Below are 17462 nucleotides of genomic sequence, written 5' to 3' on the forward strand. Positions count from 1 at the left end.
ATTGTGTGTTCGTGCGTGCAACATAGTTCTGCACAGATTGTCATCGCTGTAGCCCGCTCGCCGGGTTCAAGTCCGTCGACCGACTCCGAGTTAAAGGCACACGGGATTCGATACTTCCGCCATTCATATCGCTCATGGAGAAGCCCTCCTTAGGTTTGTACCCCATGCGTGCAGGCTAAGTGGAAGCCAGGCGAGCACATTGCGTCCTTGCCCCACACCTCGAGATTGCAGTCCATGTCGTCCAACGGTCCAACCGCTACAATCGCTTAGTATCGCCCACAATGATCCTTCGTGCGCATAATCGCTCATCCTCTTGGAGTCTCGCATGTCGCACGACGTGTTTTGAGTCCAGAACGAGCCGATACTGCTCCCCGGCTGATGAGGTTGTGCGATGTTCACCTGTACAGCGTTGCACAATCCTCAATCAAGTTTATTCGAAGGGCAGAGGAAAAAACAAAAAGAAAGGTAGGCTTCACCCGCATGGTTTGTATCCCCAATGTGGCATCGCTCTCGTTTGCCGATGAATACAGTATGTAGACGATCGATGCCTTTGGACTTCATTTCCCGGACGCATCTTCTCTTGTCGTACGAAATAGCGATGGAGACCATGCTGCTGCTGCGAACCATTCCCAGATGCGTTGCTCAACGGATGTTGTGGAACGCTCGAAGCAATCGTCCGCATGCATCCTGTATCAGATCCCTGATTTCCTAGCATCGATGAAATACGGCTTGGCTCCGTCGTATCCGCAGTCACGGTGTCCCCATAGTTGATCCCGAGTGATGTCCATACCTCTAAGCTTTGTCACAAAGATGGCTGGAGACCGACTAATGCACTTGGCATCTTTGATGAGGCCTCCGTGACTCCGTCTCCCGTGTCCGAGTGGCCCGATTTTGGTTTCGGTTGATAATGAAGGCGGGGGAGCAAATGACAACGTACGGGGAGCACCATTCCACCACCGTGTTCCCATCAGCGTATCCGTCCTCGGGCATGCCGGGCCAACAGAAAACCTTGTGTAAATTTGAACGAAGGAAGAGGAATCGGTCGCAACATTGCATATTACATTTGTGTCCATTTCCTGGAATGCCTCATTGCACCGCCGTGGCCCAGGTGGCCACTATCTCCGTACGTTTACCTACATACCAATGCATAGGATTGTAATGATGAATGCAAGAGATGCATTGACATGGCAGTCCCCCCCCTCACTGCCCTTAGGGCCCTAGGGTTACCAGTACTAATGCACGAACGAGCCACAGCTCGTCCGTGTAACATTAAAATGTGACGTGGGACATCAACTCGAAGGGGCGGACAACCTCCCTGTGCGAGGTGCGGGTTGTTCGCAGACTGTATAACGTGCCACGACCTCCGAAAACGGGGGCAGCATGATGAACGGGTGGTTGAGCAACCTGGGTCTCCTTTGCGTTTGCGCCAAACTTGAACGGAGCTGAATTGTTTCGTGAGATTCGAGAACAAGATTCATCGCGGGGCAGGTGGCAGAGACGACATGGACGGGAAGTACTGCAAGACTGCACTTCAAGTCTCCCATAAAGCGTTTTGCTAGATCACTGGCGTGTACAGTATTGATATTTTGAACCAAGATGTGTTGAGTGCAATTATATGCAACTATCGTAAAATCCCGACAGCCGCATGACATATCTCAAATATTATTCTTCCACAAGCCAGCCGAGCAATAATCAGGTCAGGGCCCCAAGAAAAGCAGCCGACCGGCGAGTGGAACCACCGAAAAGGTGAAGAGGTAACTCCCGTGCCCTTAAAGGTGTTCAACTCAAGCACAGTAGACTGTGTCGATTAGTTGAACAGCTTTCGGGACGGGAATGTCGCCCTTTCACAACCCTCTCTCTTCTCGGGGACACTTCATACATGAATCACGTCCTATGAAGGGTATGCCCGCAAAGGGAGAAGGCTAGACGGGGGAGAACGAGATATGGCCATCTCCCCGTCTCCGTGGCATTACGCTTTTCAGGGTCCAGAATGGCCCAGCGTTCCGACTTCCGAGCGAAGTGGATCCTTGCCGTATTTGATTCGATTCAAGTTGCGGAGATGTTGCTGCTCCACTTGGGGCGGCCTTGTCGAGAGTACGGGGAACTTCGCGACGTTGCTCTATAAACTGGAGACGAGGGAAACGATGAATACGCTGAAAACACAGGTGCTACGACCATTGACGAACTCCTGGTGCCTTCAGAAGGAACAATTGTGACAAAGCTATGCTTTTCACAACTAATCATATATGTATCATATCCCTTTTGTCATCGCCGGCGCTTTCGTAATGCTCCTTTCCTCTCTGATGGGAATAAGACATACATACCTGAAGAAACCTGGGACTAGTAACAGACGAAAGGCGGGACTACCGATGCGCTCTCTGGTACCATTGTATCAAACCCATCAGTCGAGCAGGTTGGCTCGTAGGCTCAACCGACTCGAATTTGAGTGCAATGTGGATGAAGTCTTTGCGATCGAAAGGCGAGCTCTTGCGATCGAAAGGGCGAGCTGCCAAGTGCCAACAGCTTTTCTTATCCTCGGCCTCTGAGCCTCCAGACGCTTTCCAGGTCACGTGACTCCGTTCGTAAGCAACTCCGCCGATTGACCGACACTTCCGACCAGAAGGAGGGAGGCATTGGCAGATACAAAAGCTCTTTTGAGAAGGCTCCTCCATACCACAGAGGATATCAGGGGTGCGAGATAATTTTTAAGCACATCTTTCATCAAAAGGATGGGTTGCGGAGGTTCCAAAAACGCTGCCGATGCGGTAGTGACCGTGGAAGGTGGCAGACCGGCCAAAACACCGAAGGAATCGAAATCCAAGGCGAAAGTGGGGAAGGAAACGAAGCAGGAAGGGAAAACGAACAAGGAGAAAAAGTCGGACAATAGTACCGTGGAAAAGGAACTGGAGCAGGCTAAAATAAATGCTGCAGCCAAGGACGCTGACTCGGGAAAGATTACCACCACCGCAGTCGTCGTTGCTAAAGCCACAGCCTCCATTCCAGCGGACGGTGACAATACATTACTGGCCGAAACGTTGAGTCGCCAAATAGCTCAGCAGGTTACCAATAGTGGTGATGGCAAGCAATCGGCCGACAACTTTGCCGCCGCGAAATTGCAGAAGTCTATCAACTCAGCACTTACAAAAGAAATCAATGCCTCAGAAGCCCAGCTGAAGCCTGCGACCTCTGCTTCTACGGGCAGCCTAGCGCTGAAGAAGAGTGGAAGCAAGAAGTCGCTGAAGTCCAAACCGGAAAATGGCTCAGAAGCTGTTTCCTTAGCTCGTGACGTTCCTGTTGCCCTTGCTGGTATGGTTTAAAGTCTCATGCTTTCGGAGTTCACCTAGACATACCAATGACATTGATCCGTAAACAGAGGCCGTCAGCAATGCTGTGGCGAAGGAGCTGTCCGAGCATGCCGGAGATAGTATGGGTCAAAATCAGATTGCCAATTCGATTGATGCAATTGTCGCAAAGTCTCGCGGTGGGAATCTGCGTCAGGAGGATATCAATGTTCGAGGCATCGAGGTCACCACCGAGATCGAAACAGATGCAAAAGGTTCACCTATTGCCATCCACGCCTCGGTGATTGCCATCTCAGAGGTGCCTGCGAACGATGCCTTGGATGCTATTGAAAGGCCTGTGAAGACAAAGTCGTCCGCCTCCATCGCAGTAGCTCAAGCCCCAATCACCAAAACGGCATCACTTAATGCATTGGGACCGGACAAGGCTGGGTCGAGAAAAAGCTTGAACGAAATCATTCTGGGGCGGTCCTCGTCGCGGAAGAGCGTGAAGGAGGACCACTTATCTCCGACGGCTCGCAAATCTCTTACCAACATGCAGGAGGAACTTCGAGAAAGTAAGAAAAACAGCAACAGATCAAAGAAAAGCTTGGAGGGGGATGCTGCTCCTAAGGAGAGCCAATCAAAGCAGACCGGCGGAAGTTCAAAGGCGAATCTCACTGAGGATAGTGGTGGAAAGAAGCGCGTCACGGTACTGTTGAAGAAAAGCGGCTCTCGAGCTTCTATTAACGCCTCGAACACCGATTCCAACGCTCGAAAAAGCTTGCAGAATTTGAATGAGCAGCTCGCGAACGAAAGAGGGGTGCCTTTGAACAAAGCCGCCAGCATCACACTCGACGGACATGCCGTGAAACAGAGTTTAACCAATCTGGCACCAAACCGGACTTCCCAGAAGGATCTTGCTGCAGAGCCCAAGGCGGCCCACGAAGACTCTCATTCGCGTGCTAAAGAGTCGTTGGAGCGCCTGGAGCAGCAGCTTGTTACGGAGAAAGAGGCGGCAAAGTCCAAGTCCAAGGTTAACCTTGCAGAGACGTCCGCGGACTCTGCACCGAAGGCGGCGCATGAGGATGCACATTCCACTGCTCGAAGGTCGTTGGGAGACCTCCAGCAGCAACTCGCGGCCGAGAAGTTAGCAGCCAAATCCAAATCCAAGGCTAGCATTGCAGACATGTCCGCCGATTCCGCTCCGAAGGCGGCCCATGAAGACTCGCATTCGACAGCCAAAAGGTCATTGGAAGACCTTCAGCAGCAGCTTGCCGCGGAAAAGTTAGCCGCAAAGTCCAAATCCAAGGCTAGTCTTGCGGACACATCCATTGAATCTGCACCGAAGGCGGCTCATGAGGATTCGCATTCGACAGCCAGAAAGTCCTTGGACAACCTTCAACAACAGCTTGTTACGGAGAAGGGAGCAGCAAAATCCAAATCGAAGGCTAATCTGGCATCCAGCACGAACATCCCGGCCGATTCTGCACCGACGCCAGTCCATGAGGAACCAAAATCGACGGCTAAGAAGTCTTTGGAAACCCTCCAGCAGCAACTCGCCACAGAGAAAAGTGCGCAGAAGTCCAAGTCGAACGTCAATCTCGCAGCAGACGTGAAGGCTGAATACGCGGCTGAGCAGAAACATGCAGATGCGCAAGTAAACGCTGTGGTGATTGCACCAGTAGTGCCCCACACTGATGCTCAGACTGGAGGGCACGACATTCAGGCCGCCCCGAGTGCTCTCAAGACGGACTCGGAGACGGCTCAGAAGCCAGTGGTTGAGACCAAAACCCACCAAGACCATCGAAGCGTACATGAGCTAGCTGCCGATGCAAAGCAGAGCCTCCACAACTTGACTCACAAGGATAAAGGCGAGAAGGAACGTCACAGTGCCAAAAATCTTGCGAAGAAAAGCACCAACGACCTGAGCGCAAAGGTGGACTCCAAGACTGTCACCACAGTACCGAACCAGATCACCTTGGATGACACAGCCGCTCTCGTGCCTCCCTCTGAGACGACAGTTCCAATACCTACTGCCGAGGAGCATCGCAACCTGAGTGAGCTTGCGGCCGATGCCAAAAAAAGTGTGGAGAAACTCACAACTTCCCATCACCAAGACCAAGCGGCGCAGCCGGCGGCAGTCGTGCCTGCCACGAAAGAAAATGAGCATCATAGGAGCATCAAAGAACTGGCTCATGAGGCCAAGAAAAGCTTAGACAATTTGGTGCACAAATCAAAGGACAGTCACAGTCGCACTTCCTCTCGAGCTGATCTGACGAAGCAAGACCCGGCCGAAGAGCACTCGAAGACACTTACTCAAGCGGGGCAAGATCCGACCGACGCGAAGATTCAGAAGAGCAGCTCCAAGAGCAACTTGACGAAGAGCTCTTCCCGCAAGAGTCTGAAAGAAAAGGCGGCGGAGAAGGCGAGCGTGACGAATGTTGCTTCCTCGGACTCCGACGAAGGAAAGGAAAGGGAGGCTGTGGCAACTATCGAAACTCATGTGGATATCGAAGTCAAGAAGCATGAGCCGAATGACACGAGCAAGGAGGCTCACAAGAGTGTTCGGGACATCGCGAAAGACGTCAAAGAGGCGGTATTGCATCCAATCCACGGGTCAAAGAACCAGTTGAATGAAGCGCACGGAGCCACGGTCGCTACATATACAGAGGTTACTCCTCCCGCGGCAGCAAACCAAAGTATACACAATTTGGCGAAAGACGTCGCAAAGGAAATCAAGAAGTCCACGGCATCCCTGAACAAAGAAGCCAAGCATGTGCACGATGCCGAGATCCACGTCTCCACCACGACCGTAAACCAGGCAACTATGTCCAACTCTGCTACCACTGTGGCCGAGACAATCAGAAACACTACTTCACTTGCAAAGGATGAAATTAAAACCCAAGAACATGTGGAAGCGGCAAACAAAAAGACGGGGTCTCGCTCAAACAGTTCCCACAACCTTCGCGGCAGTCGACCCCCTTCCGCTAAGAAAGCTTCGGAAGTGAAGCCTCCTTCTCGGAAAGCGTCGACCAATAACCTCCACAAGAGTCCCAGTGGAGCTGTTGGGACAGCTGCGGATGCACGCCGCTCCACTAATGAGATCAACCGGGGTTTGGATAGGCGAGCGTCAGCGAGCGATTTGAAGACAGCCAAACCTCCTAGTCGAAAAGGGTCAGCGCAAATCTTAGCTAGTCCGGCAGAGGCGGGAGTGAGGAAGTCAACTCAAAGCGTTGCAAGGTCTCAGACCATTAGCGGTAAAGGAAATATTGTGAAAAAAGAGCCGCCTTTGCGAACTGGGTCTGCTACAGGTAGGGGAAAATGAGAAAGGGGGCGGGAACCGTCTGTTCGTTCAGAGTTAACTTTTCCTTTTATCCCCAGCGATCAACGAACAAACAAGATGAACTTCCGGTCTGGAATTTCTTCGTGACTGTTGAGCTGACCTTAAGATGTAAAAACTTGTGTGGCCTGAAAAATAAATTTCTCTAAATCCAGGATTTGAGGCTATGATAACACTTTTCGGCGTTACAGACATATGCAGGTTACGGGATGGGCAATGTCATGTCGGTACTGTACGGGCATCTATCGGAACACCTTCTGGTGTGAGAAACTGACACTGGTGGCAGCCATGTCCGATGATGACGGAAAGAAATCCCTCGCGCTGTCGATATCGGATATTTTCTGTCAAAATCGGAAGACATTCCTATGCGGCAAAGCTTACTTTTGTCCTCCCGAAGCCTATAATTGAGCTCCAACGTCAAGCCGACACAGATTTCGTCACCAAAGAAACAGCATTGAACAAATCCAAAATTCAATGCTCATCGGTACTCATCGCTACAAAGTTTTGAAGTCATTTTAGGAATCTCTCCTCCCCTTCACACCGTCAAACTTTGACCACGGTCCACAATGATGTCCTAAACTCTTCGCCAAAAGATATCCCTGCAGCAACCCCGCCAGTCACTCCCCCGCGAATTTGACCTCTCCCCGGAGGCGAAGATATCCGAACACGAAGCATTAACATCATACGAGCCGCAAGATTCGGTACGAGGTCAAGAGGGCGCCCACGTGGGTGTGGCGGTTGACCCTCCCATAATTCAAAACGGCCATAGTGGCATGAACACGCTCCCTTACGCATGTCAGCCTGAGTACTACGACATACGAACCATGACCGCCGGGCACGCAGAAAGGCATTTGGGGCTCTGAGAGTCTTTGTACGTAAACTAAGTAGATGGTAATGAGTCACAGCGCATCAGTAACCCATACGGGATTCCCACTTTTTCTACCCATCCGTCCTACCGTCAACATACACCGGGTGTCATTTATGATGCATGCGTACCTGCGCATCGTGAAGGCCCCAAACACTCGCTCTGCCGAACGACGCTTTCTCGGATCTCAAGGGCATGCCACCGATTCACCGATGGGTGGATAAAGTCACGAGGAACACCTGCACATCGAGGTACCCATTGAACACGACAAGTTGTAGCCAGATCTCGACATGAGCAGGACGTACACATGGGAGTGCTTCGCGTGCAGGAGGTCAAGTTGAACCGAGACCAATCTCCCTCGACAGTTGGAGTTCAATCCGGCATTGAGGAAGCATGTTCAGGAATGCGAGGCGGCATTTCGGAAAGTGAGCGACGACGGTCAGCTCTCGTACACAGTCAAGCACATCGCAAAGCCCACGTCCCACCTCCCAGCATATGCCAATACCCAAGCGAAAGCCAACAAACGTCGCCGTTTGAACGACTCTGTGACATCTGTGCCGACCGGCGGTATTGTTGACGGCATATACCACGAACGCTAGCTCCAGGCTCTTTGTGGGCTCTAGCCGTCAATAGCGTTCGCCAGGGGGGGAACTACCGGCCAGCATGCAGCGCCCATCTACTCTCAGGACACCATGACTGCGATTGAAGAAGGCCTTGACGAGGAAGAAGGATGGCTTGGCGTCCCTAATCAAAACGGGAGTGCTTGTGGTGACTTCAGTGTACAGTTACTGATCCATGCCATCAGTATATGGACCTTCAAATGAAACCTCCACAGCTGGGAGGAGGGAACACACGTCACACGGACGGCAAATATTCTGATTACACACTCCCGGGCATTGGATTGCCTTCCGGCGAATCAACAATGCCTGGTTCAAACTTCAACCTTGACTCGCACAGCTTGTCCACCTGGAAGACGATCAGCTGGTACGAGATTGTCTTATTTTATCTCGTGTTGCATTGCCTAAACTGATCCACTATTCGAGGGCGTACCTTGCTCAATTGCGCGTACACGACTTTTCGGTGTATACAACATTGACGAACCCGCTGGCTATACTCTACGCCGTCCTCCTAAAGGTTTTACAGCGGGATGTAATCTAAAGAACAAGTGAGAGGAGGCTGGCTGCTTTTTAGCGCAGAAGGGCGTGTGTAGTCAGTTTCAGTGAATAGTAGCATTTGAGCAGGGCCTGCTAAATGTATATTGAATTGGGAAATGATAAAGGGGGGCAGGAGGTGTCTTTCCGTTTGCTACCAATTCACTATTCCCCACCAATTCACTAGCGCATTCACTAATATCTATTTCTCCAGCAAATTGAATCTTGCCTCCGCAGAACATTTGGACTGATTGCATAAACTGACCTTGGGACGTAGAAACTTGTATGGAATGCTTCAAAAACACCTGCACCTTTAACCCGGGGCGTAAACTCCCAAAATGATGACATAAAATCTGAGAAATCGACAGCGCGACGAGAGTCCCCTGTCAAAATGGTGAGACATGCCGACTCCAATCCTATTTTCGTCGACGTTGGGTGTCTTCTGCTTGAGTTCTAACGTCCAGTCTCTCGTCACACATTCCGTCACACAGCCCACACCGCCGAAACTGAAGGTTGGGAGAAGAGACAGCACTGAGTGCTCTCCAAATTTTCATGCTCATATTCACAAAGTCGTAGCAAAGTCGAGCCACAAACTCTACTCACACACTCGACCCACACGATGTCATCTACGCAAACCGTACAGACCACATCGCCAGCAGGCTGCTGGATCAACGATTTTATCGTTGACGAAGAGGCCCGCGAGTTTGACTTGAACCTGGAACGAGCAATCTCGGAATCCGACGCTATATCATCTTCAGCTTCGGCACAAGAGCAAAAATGCACATGGAAGGGGGTCCCGATTCAACCCGCTATGATCAAAAACGAGTATAATCGCAATGACCAGCTGGCATTTGCTTGCGAACCAGATCACCAGGACATCATGCCCACCATAACCGTCGGCGGCGCAGGAGACCTGTCTCGCTCCGAAGAGCCCTACTACGCGCACCATCAAGATGGGAAACGGTGGGCGTTCACCCATGATTCCGCTGGGAATCTATACTACCCACCGGTCCAGCCCTACCCTCCAACACTGCCCCCAGATTACAACGACGGATACCCGACGCCCGTGACCCCGGGCTCGTCCACGCAAGTCGCATCCGTTAAGCCGCTACCAGCACAGAGGACCGGCGGGAACCCTCTCCCTTTTGTGATCCCGGCGCTACCTCCTCCGCCTCGGCGCAAAACCCGGATATTTACGGCGCCATACCATATGGATGATACTGCTTGCGGACAAGCCCCTTACGGCAACACATCTCGAAAGTCCGGGCCCTATAAAACTCACCAAAAAGCGCAATCACATGAAAAAGTTTTCAGATGCGAGGCGCTTGGCTGCCAAGCCAATTTCCGTCGTTCTCATGACATGAAGCGGCACTATCGCTCGATTCATACTGACATTAAACCGTTCACCTGCGGGTCATGCGACAAGCACTTCGCACGCATGGTGAGTTTTGTCTGTTCTGAGTTTTCTCAGAAATGAAAATGAGCTGTGGTGGGCGCACGTAGTGTTCTTCGGGGTATCCGTTCTGAGATACCTTCTTCTCCTTAGGACGCCTTAAAACGGCACACTTCCCGCGTCACTTCGGCATGTTACCGAGAAATACGAGACATTGACGTTATCACCATCGATTCAGCAGGGAAATGCTCGCGTTGAAAATTCTGGGACAGAAGTAGTCATTTAAGTGAAATTGATAGGTTAAGGGTAGGAGATTCGTATACCTAGTAGTCTTCAACGCCCAGATAGAACGTAGCGAGGAAAGATCTTTCGTATATATATACCGCGTGGATATTGTTTGGGAGAATCAGATTATGCATTTCGATTTGCAAAGATGTACCCAGCGAGGACGTCGAGGCTTCTAATATGAGCAATGCTCTGCCGTACGAGGCCGCTTCGTATTATTCTCCTCAGTCGACTCCGTAGTCGAGTCGAGTCCGGTGGACTCTCAACAAAGTTCGACTTTGTGTTGCATTTCATACACTTTGAGATTTCGTGGCGACACTACTGTTAAGGATGACCCGGCCAAGTAAATCTAAAACTCCCCTCAAACTCCACCCACATTGACAGCGTACTGTGATATTCACCGTTTCATAACAGCTTTGATATTTGCGGCGGGACGGCACCTATCTTTGTCAATCGTCCGGCGGCGGTTTAGAGGTAAAGGAACTCAAATGGAACGCTACAATAGACTGCCCCCAGGCGGAATGTTCTTCAAATGTGATGATATGTAATGTGAACTGCGAAAAAGCAATATAGTGGAGTCTAAAACCTGCTGGTACGCCTGTCCTATTCATGGTTGCTAGTGTTCGAGCATGAGGGTAATGTGAAGCTCATTAGCAATCATTTCCTGTTCCGTTCTTCATCCGCCTTTTGAGCCAACTCCAAAAGAAGGTCGAATTCGCCAGACTCTTCACACATTTTGCGGAAGATGGGTTCCTTGCCACCATTGGTTTCGGGAGTGAGTTTCATTAGTGCGGACGGGGTGTCGAACTCGGCTGCTTGTCCATCAGCAAGGACGAGGATCTTGTCATAATCGGCGACAGTTCTGCACAGTTTGACGAAAGGGGAGATGTAAGTAAGGTAAAAGTGTCCATTGATCTCGTAACGGGCAGCAGACATACCTTAGACGATGTGCAACACACAACAACGTGGCGCCCTTGAACTCGGTCCTGATAGTCTCTTGGATCTTTGCATCCGTTTCGTGATCCACACTGGCAGTGGCTTCGTCCAGTACAATAACCTTGCAGGTTCGCAACAACGCACGGGCGAGACACAAAAGTTGTCTCTGTCCTTGAGAGAAATTGGCACCTCCCTCAGCGACAATCGCGTCTAGGGTGATGGTCGGTTGCGCGTGATCCGCATGCGAGTTCGACGAGTTTGCCGGGGAAGATACTGAGTTCATAGAGCGAGGAGAGATCGAGCCGAAAGCGCCGTTGGGATCGAAACTGTGGGCGGTGAGCGCCGGGCGCTTTGCGGAAGAGGTTGATCCAATGCTCCGAGCAACGAGCGATCCACTGACGCGATCGTGCACGAGACTGGTGGACAAGCTCCCAACGCCGCCGAGGGACTTGCCGATGGAGAGCTTGTTGGACCGGGGTACAGGGACCGCCGTGGGTTGCGTCTCCTCAGCCTCAAGTAAGTGCGCTCGGCGGAGAGCTGTCCATAGCTCGAGATCGGTGTGCTGAGAGAAGGGGTCGAGGTTGGTCCGTACAGTCCCCGCGAACAAAACCGGTTCTACAATTGGAAAAAGTGCAAATATTGAGTGCCGAGGAGTCCATGGAATCAAGGGTGCAGACAGTCCGCTCTTACATACCTTGTGCAATGATAGTCATGTTTGATCTCAGATCATGCAGTCCAATTGTACCGATATCAATGCCATCAATGACAATTCGACCACCGGAAAGTTCCAGGAACCTCCACAAAGTGAGCGCAATAGTCGACTTGCCAGCTCCAGTCCTCCCTGAAAAACAGTTAGGCTTGATGTTGCTGTTCCGAAAAAGCATTCATCTTGACAAACTCACCAACAATCCCAATCTTCTCTCCAGCCTTGCCCTTAAAGGACAAGCCCTTCAACACATTTGGCAAGTCAGGGGCGTATTTCGCAACCACATTCTCGAACTCGACTTGTCCAGCTGTAGGCCACCCAGCAGGAGGTCGAGAGTTTTCAATCACAGAAGGCGCTTCAGGTTCAATGACAAGATATTCTCCAATACGCTCAACGCTGTTCATCGACATTTCCATCATTGAGTGGAGACGCACGACCCAAAGCAAGTTTTCGGTGAAGGACAGTGCGTAACTCAAACTCAATCCCGCCGCTCCTGGATTGATGTCCACGCCAAGGTGGAGAGCTCCAAGGATAGCGGAAGCCGAAGAAAACGCGACGGCAGCACCGAGCATGTCAATGCGAATGCTGAGCCATCGATTGGTCGCCCAAAGGTAGAAGAAGGCGCGGTGATTCGTGTCGACGCGGGATTGTGTAGCTTTCAAGAAACGCTGCTCGGCACCGTACGCGCGAATCGTGGGCGCGCCAACGATACTCTCGCTGAACGCCGAGAAGATAGGAGATCGTGTCACACTGTCCCAGCGTTTGAGCTCTCGGGAAGACTGAAGGTACAGCTTGGCCACATATCGGTACATGAGCGCGATGGGAAGCATCGCCATCACAAACACGGGGGTAACAGAGGCAATGACGACGATAACCGAAATGGCCTGCACGACGTTTCTGAGGAAGTCACCAGCCATCCAGTAAACATCCTGGTCGAGCGTGCTGATATCTTTCGAGAATCGGTTCATGATTCGACCCATAGGAGTGATGTCAAAGAACCTGACAGGTGCACGCAGTAGAGTCGTCAACATGCCATGGTGAAGGACACGAGAGGCCCGGATAGATCCAAAGTTGACCACAAGGGTACGCAAAAGAATAGCGAGGAGACTGATACCGCCAATGAGAGCGTAGATGATGAGGTAGTAATCTACGTCCACGGAGGGTGACTGAGCAGGCTCATCGACATGGTGCTTGTTCTTCTTCAGAATCGAAAAGTCGGACGAGATGTTCTGGGCGGTAAAACCAACTGCCATTTGCATCACCACTGAGGTAACTGCCTCATACGCCTGAGCCCACTTCTTGAGCCACCAGTCTTGTCCAACGATGGAGGCTTGACTAGACCCATAAGCGAGCGAAATTCCGAAGACGAACAATGCACCTCCAGCAGCTTTAATGTACAGCCCGTACACCTTGGCACTGACAGATCCGCTGGCTTTGCCTTCTTCTTCGGTCAAGCGAGTGACAACGGTGTTCTCCTCCTTGGGCTTCTGCGTTGAGTGATCCCCCTCCTGTTCGGACGACCCAGTCTTGGTATCATCATCGCTCTTCGAGTTCCTCCGGCTTTCGACGGACGAGACGACGGAATGATCCAAATCCTCCTTTCCTTCAGCAATAGACGTTAGCGGCAAATCATCCTCGCCCAAAATCGTGTCCAAGTCGATTTTGCCGGGTCCTTTGCCGATGACTTCCTTGGGCGAGCCTTGCGTAGCAATCACGCCCTTGCCCATAATGATAACGTGGTCGGCACGAGGAATGCAGAGGTGGACTGCGTGGGTCACCAAGAGACGAGTGCGACCTGCGAGCAAACCGAGAATGCATTGTTCGAGAAGGTGACGGGCAGTGGGTGCATCCACAGCAGATAGCGGGTCGTCCAATAGCACGTAAGCTGCTCGTGAGTATGCGACTCGGGCCAAGGAAATCCTTGCCTTCTGACCACCAGAGACATTTATACCCTGGTAAAAAATCACCAAGATCATCAGCCCCCCCAATCAAAACAAAAAACATATAATATTTTCATCGAGTACCTTTTCTCCGATCTCGGTCATATCGCCTCCTGCGAATGTCTCGAAATCACGGTTCAAAGCACACGCGTAGACGACTCGGCGGTATCGGTCAGCATCGAACGGTTCGCCGAACGTGATATTGTCACGAACAGTACCGTTTACAAGCCAGGATTGTTGTGCAGCGTAGGCGACACTGGCAGTGAGCCCGGTCACCGGGTTGACGGCGGCAACCCGGCTGTCCGGAAGGTGGAGATGTCCGGCAAGGCGACGCATTTCGCCCAGCATGGCCAAAACCAAGCTCGTCTTACCACAGCCGGTGGTACCGCAGACAAGAGTGAGTTGACCAGCAGGAATCTTCACATCCACATTTCGCAACAGGAAGGTGCCATCCTCGTTCGCCTTCGTTGACGTTTCACCTTCCCAGGTAAAAGCTCCTGATCCGCTGATCCCAATATCCTCCTCGGTACTGCTACTTGAAGGAGTGCTGGCGGCAGAGCCTTCTTGGTATCGCTCCAACTCCTCCTCCTTCAAGAACCCTTCAATACGCCGCAAACTGACCACCATCTCAATCAACTGAACAACGGTCTCTGGGATCTCTTGCAATGACCACCGCAAGGTGGTGAACAAGGCAAGACTGGTGAAAGCAACATCAGCCGTCAACTCCCGGCCCGCAACGCGGGTGAAGGTGAGGAAGGTAAGACACGAGACGGCGATAGATGCTGCACTCCACATGAAGTAGGTAGAAGCCATCGTCCAGAGGAAGTACTTGAGCTTTCCGAGCTCAATGATTCGAAGCTTGGTGAGTTTGTTAACGTAGTGGGCCTCCCAGCTGAAGAACTTGATCACCCGAATGCCTTGCAGAACCTGGGAAACGCAGTAATCGAAGGTCAATCTGCGAACCAAAAAAAAAGGGTCCTCGAGAAGAACGGATCTTACCTCGTTCATCGCATTGATACGGTTGTCGGTCGCCTTCAAGAAATTGTCCTGCATAGTACCAATAGCCTTTCCGAGGACACCGCCAACGGGCATCATTGCCACCATTACGGCGATTCCAGCGAGAGCTGGCCATCCCATAACAACCAAAAGCAGTCCCGTCGAAATGATAACTTGGAGCGGACACGACCAGTACACCATCAAGTAGCAACTGACACTGAAAATCTTCTCGAGATCGACCGACATGAGATTCGTAATTTGTCCCGTAGTGGCACCTTGCGCCTCTTCTTCGGTGGTTCCGACGACAGCTCTCCTCCGCAGCGCCTTACCGTAAATCTCATTGATGAGGACAGCACGCAAGCGGAGACCCATACGGCGCCCAAGGAAGTACATTTGCCCATCACAAATGGATTTCACGAGGGCAGCGACCAGGAGCGATAGAGCATAGGTCAAACCAACCAAAGCCGATGCTTCGCCTTTTGGTTGTCCAACGTGGAGAAGGATGCGGTTCAGGAAGAATGGGCCGCTGAAATTGAGAACCAGGGAGATGATCGAAAAGCCCACTTGCAGAAGGAACTCCTTCCGGACCAAACGGTACATGGCGGAAATGAGGCCGGGGTGCTGAGGACGGATCTTTGCAAAGCGCTGGACATTTCGCGCCGCTTTGTCCTCCTCGATCAAGTCAGGGATGTCGGACATTTCAAGCGGTCGTTGGTAACCCACCTATCCAATACGAGACTGCGTAAGGAAGTATGACAAGACCAGGAGGTTACGCGCTACGGTAGGGAGCATACCGTGATCAACGGAGTAATCCAGGCAAAGTACGCTCTCGAAAGGATTGACTGTCCCAACTCGAGAGGCTTTTGAAGCTCATCCGACTCGTTCTGTATACGGTACAAAGGTAAGAACCTGTAAGTTGTCTAGAAGGAGCTCAACTACTTGCCTGGGAGCGGGGGATGCTCTGTCGGGCCTCTCTCGTAGCATAATGACCGACAACCACAAACGCGGAAGTGAGTGTAAGAGCGCCAAAGCTGAACACGATGTCCAACCGATCACCAGCATGCAGCCAAATGCGAACGATTGTATAGACTTGGAAGATTGCAAACCCGGCAGCGAAGACTAGGAGATTGAGGATAGCACTGCGCTTGGATTTTGCATATGCCTTATAGAGATAGGAGCCGGGAGTCGGCGAGGGCGACCAATGAAGGTAAGCGATGACTGCAGTTATGAAAGTCTGGATGTGGAGCTGTCAGAACGGTGAAAGGACAAACGTTGCAAGAGGCAGCATGCAACTATACCCATTGCAAGATGGTAAGGCCTAGTTCCAGGAAGTGAAAAGGAGCTTGTTTCCAGTACGCATCCCCCTCCTTGCGCAGACGAATGCCATTCTCAACGAGTGCGAGAATCACTTGCGAAATGGCTAAAGCGAGGAGCGTGATCCAAGTCCATTTGCTATCCACCTCCTCCGCTTCGTTCGTCGGAGCAAGTAAAGGCACATCGGCGGTGACTCCGTCCCCATGGGCGGTGGTTTCGTCGTCGTCGTCGTCGTCTACCTCTTCCTCGTCGAGGGAGCTATATTCGTAGGATTGACGATGTTCTTTTACCCATCGGAGGTGCTGGAGCAGTGCCTTAACTGCGAGTGTTACCGCGAGGAGTGTGAGCACCGAAAGGATGACACTACAGAGTTGAAGAGTGGAAACATCAGCGGGTACGAAACTGCAACTTGGACAACAGGTTCTGACGTTATACATACGTCGTGCGAACGCAGTCTGTCGCATGCTCGTTGTCCTAGAAACGTTACCACACGTACAGTGTTAAAGGTGTGACGCTGGACTCTCGTATAATATGCTGGCTAGAGGGTAGATCACGTACCGACTCAGTACCACACCACGGGGCCATGTTGAAATCTGACTGTACAGAACAAGACTCTCCAGCCCTCTCGTGCCCTGAAAAGACGAACTGAAAAGCGTGACGGTTGGGTATAAGAATAGGTATGTACTGTATACGTCCAGTACTCCGCTTTTTGGGCGTTGGGCGTTGGGCGTTGGGCGAATGACTTTTCTTTTCGCTTTCTTTTTTTCTGGACGGCCCGGGGAGCACCTTACTTTTTTGTACTCCGAGTCTTTTCGCCAACGTTCAGAACCAGCGCAGACGGGGTGTGTGGACTGCAGCCCGTGTCTGGTCTGACGAGAGTTGTAGTGGGAGGCTCGGCGAGCATAGCATTTGCAGTGCCCGTGCGCCAGTTGCCGAGCGGCGTGGACAAGCTGCCAAGCGGGCCTGTCGAAAAAAGCTGGTAATGATACCGGGGCCCTGAATTGATCCCATTCCCGACACGAATCTTATCAAACTGCATCCGCATTCCTGGTACTGCATGGCTGAAACGGTACCGTGGTACAACCGTAATCAGGCCTGAATTCTGAATATCGAAGCATGCACCACGAATCCACGATGCTCCAGCAGCATGTCGTGTTGTACTGTATGTAGACACTGCCAGTCCACCCACTTCCCCGATCAAGGGCTGAAATAGGGGTTTATGTACATACATGCAGTACTATCATACACGGCGCAC

The 17462-nt window shown here is 51.7% G+C and overlaps 5 protein-coding genes across 5 annotated transcripts; 3 read left to right on the forward strand and 2 right to left on the reverse strand.

Annotated features, from left to right (window-relative positions):
- Positions 1-2729: 2729 nt before the first annotated feature.
- On the forward strand, positions 2730-6685 carry EV422DRAFT_567918 (uncharacterized protein; the record flags this gene model as incomplete). Its single annotated transcript, XM_053072591.1, has 3 exons — positions 2730-3306; positions 3374-6592; positions 6663-6685. 3 exons carry the CDS (start codon positions 2730-2732, stop codon positions 6683-6685), a joined length of 3819 nt encoding a protein of 1272 aa, XP_052925215.1.
- Positions 6686-7793: 1108 nt separating this feature from the next.
- Positions 7794-8644, forward strand: EV422DRAFT_506729 (uncharacterized protein; the record flags this gene model as incomplete). The annotated part of the gene is made up of 5 exons (XM_053068587.1): positions 7794-7911; positions 7943-8058; positions 8110-8265; positions 8292-8470; positions 8530-8644. 5 exons carry the CDS (start codon positions 7794-7796, stop codon positions 8642-8644), a joined length of 684 nt encoding a protein of 227 aa, XP_052925216.1.
- A 612-nt stretch (positions 8645-9256) lies between these two features.
- On the forward strand, positions 9257-10288 carry EV422DRAFT_506730 (uncharacterized protein; the record flags this gene model as incomplete). The annotated part of the gene is made up of 2 exons (XM_053068588.1): positions 9257-10078; positions 10184-10288. 2 exons carry the CDS (start codon positions 9257-9259, stop codon positions 10286-10288), a joined length of 927 nt encoding a protein of 308 aa, XP_052925217.1.
- A 542-nt stretch (positions 10289-10830) lies between these two features.
- EV422DRAFT_73288 (ABC transporter type 1, transmembrane domain-containing protein) lies at positions 10831-15633 on the reverse strand. The gene is made up of 6 exons (XM_053074347.1): positions 14897-15633; positions 13982-14824; positions 12154-13909; positions 11946-12092; positions 11254-11866; positions 10831-11177 (listed from the first exon to the last, which is right to left on the reverse strand). Exons 1-6 carry the CDS (start codon positions 15590-15592, stop codon positions 10973-10975), a joined length of 4260 nt encoding a protein of 1419 aa, XP_052925218.1. The 5' UTR covers positions 15593-15633; the 3' UTR covers positions 10831-10972.
- On the reverse strand, positions 15595-17134 carry EV422DRAFT_531104 (uncharacterized protein). Its single transcript, XM_053070447.1, has 6 exons — positions 16999-17134; positions 16766-16852; positions 16647-16681; positions 16192-16570; positions 15837-16127; positions 15595-15777 (listed from the first exon to the last, which is right to left on the reverse strand). Exons 2-6 carry the CDS (start codon positions 16790-16792, stop codon positions 15670-15672), a joined length of 840 nt encoding a protein of 279 aa, XP_052925219.1. The 5' UTR covers positions 16793-16852; positions 16999-17134; the 3' UTR covers positions 15595-15669.
- Between the last annotated feature and the right edge of the window lie 328 nt (positions 17135-17462).

Source organism: Fimicolochytrium jonesii (genome assembly GCF_025526975.1).
Source record: "Fimicolochytrium jonesii strain JEL569 chromosome Unknown EV422scaffold_13, whole genome shotgun sequence".
Classification (NCBI taxonomy): Eukaryota; Fungi; Chytridiomycota; class Chytridiomycetes; order Spizellomycetales; family Powellomycetaceae; genus Fimicolochytrium; species Fimicolochytrium jonesii.

Coding starts and splice junctions, on each gene's coding strand:
- EV422DRAFT_73288 (XM_053074347.1), bottom strand. CDS start 15,592: ATGTCCGACATCCCTGACTTGATCGAGGAGGACAAAGCGGCGCGAAAT. Junction 12,093..12,153: donor AGAGAAGATTGGGATTGTTG/GTGAGTTTGTCA, acceptor ACTGTTTTTCAG/GGAGGACTGGAGCTGGCAAG. Junction 11,867..11,945: donor CATGACTATCATTGCACAAG/GTATGTAAGAGC, acceptor TTCCAATTGTAG/AACCGGTTTTGTTCGCGGGG.
- EV422DRAFT_531104 (XM_053070447.1), bottom strand. CDS start 16,792: ATGGCCCCGTGGTGTGGTACTGAGTCG. Junction 16,682..16,765: donor CGTGGTGTGGTACTGAGTCG/GTACGTGATCTA, acceptor TAACGTTTCTAG/GACAACGAGCATGCGACAGA. Junction 16,571..16,646: donor ACAGACTGCGTTCGCACGAC/GTATGTATAACG, acceptor TCAACTCTGTAG/TGTCATCCTTTCGGTGCTCA.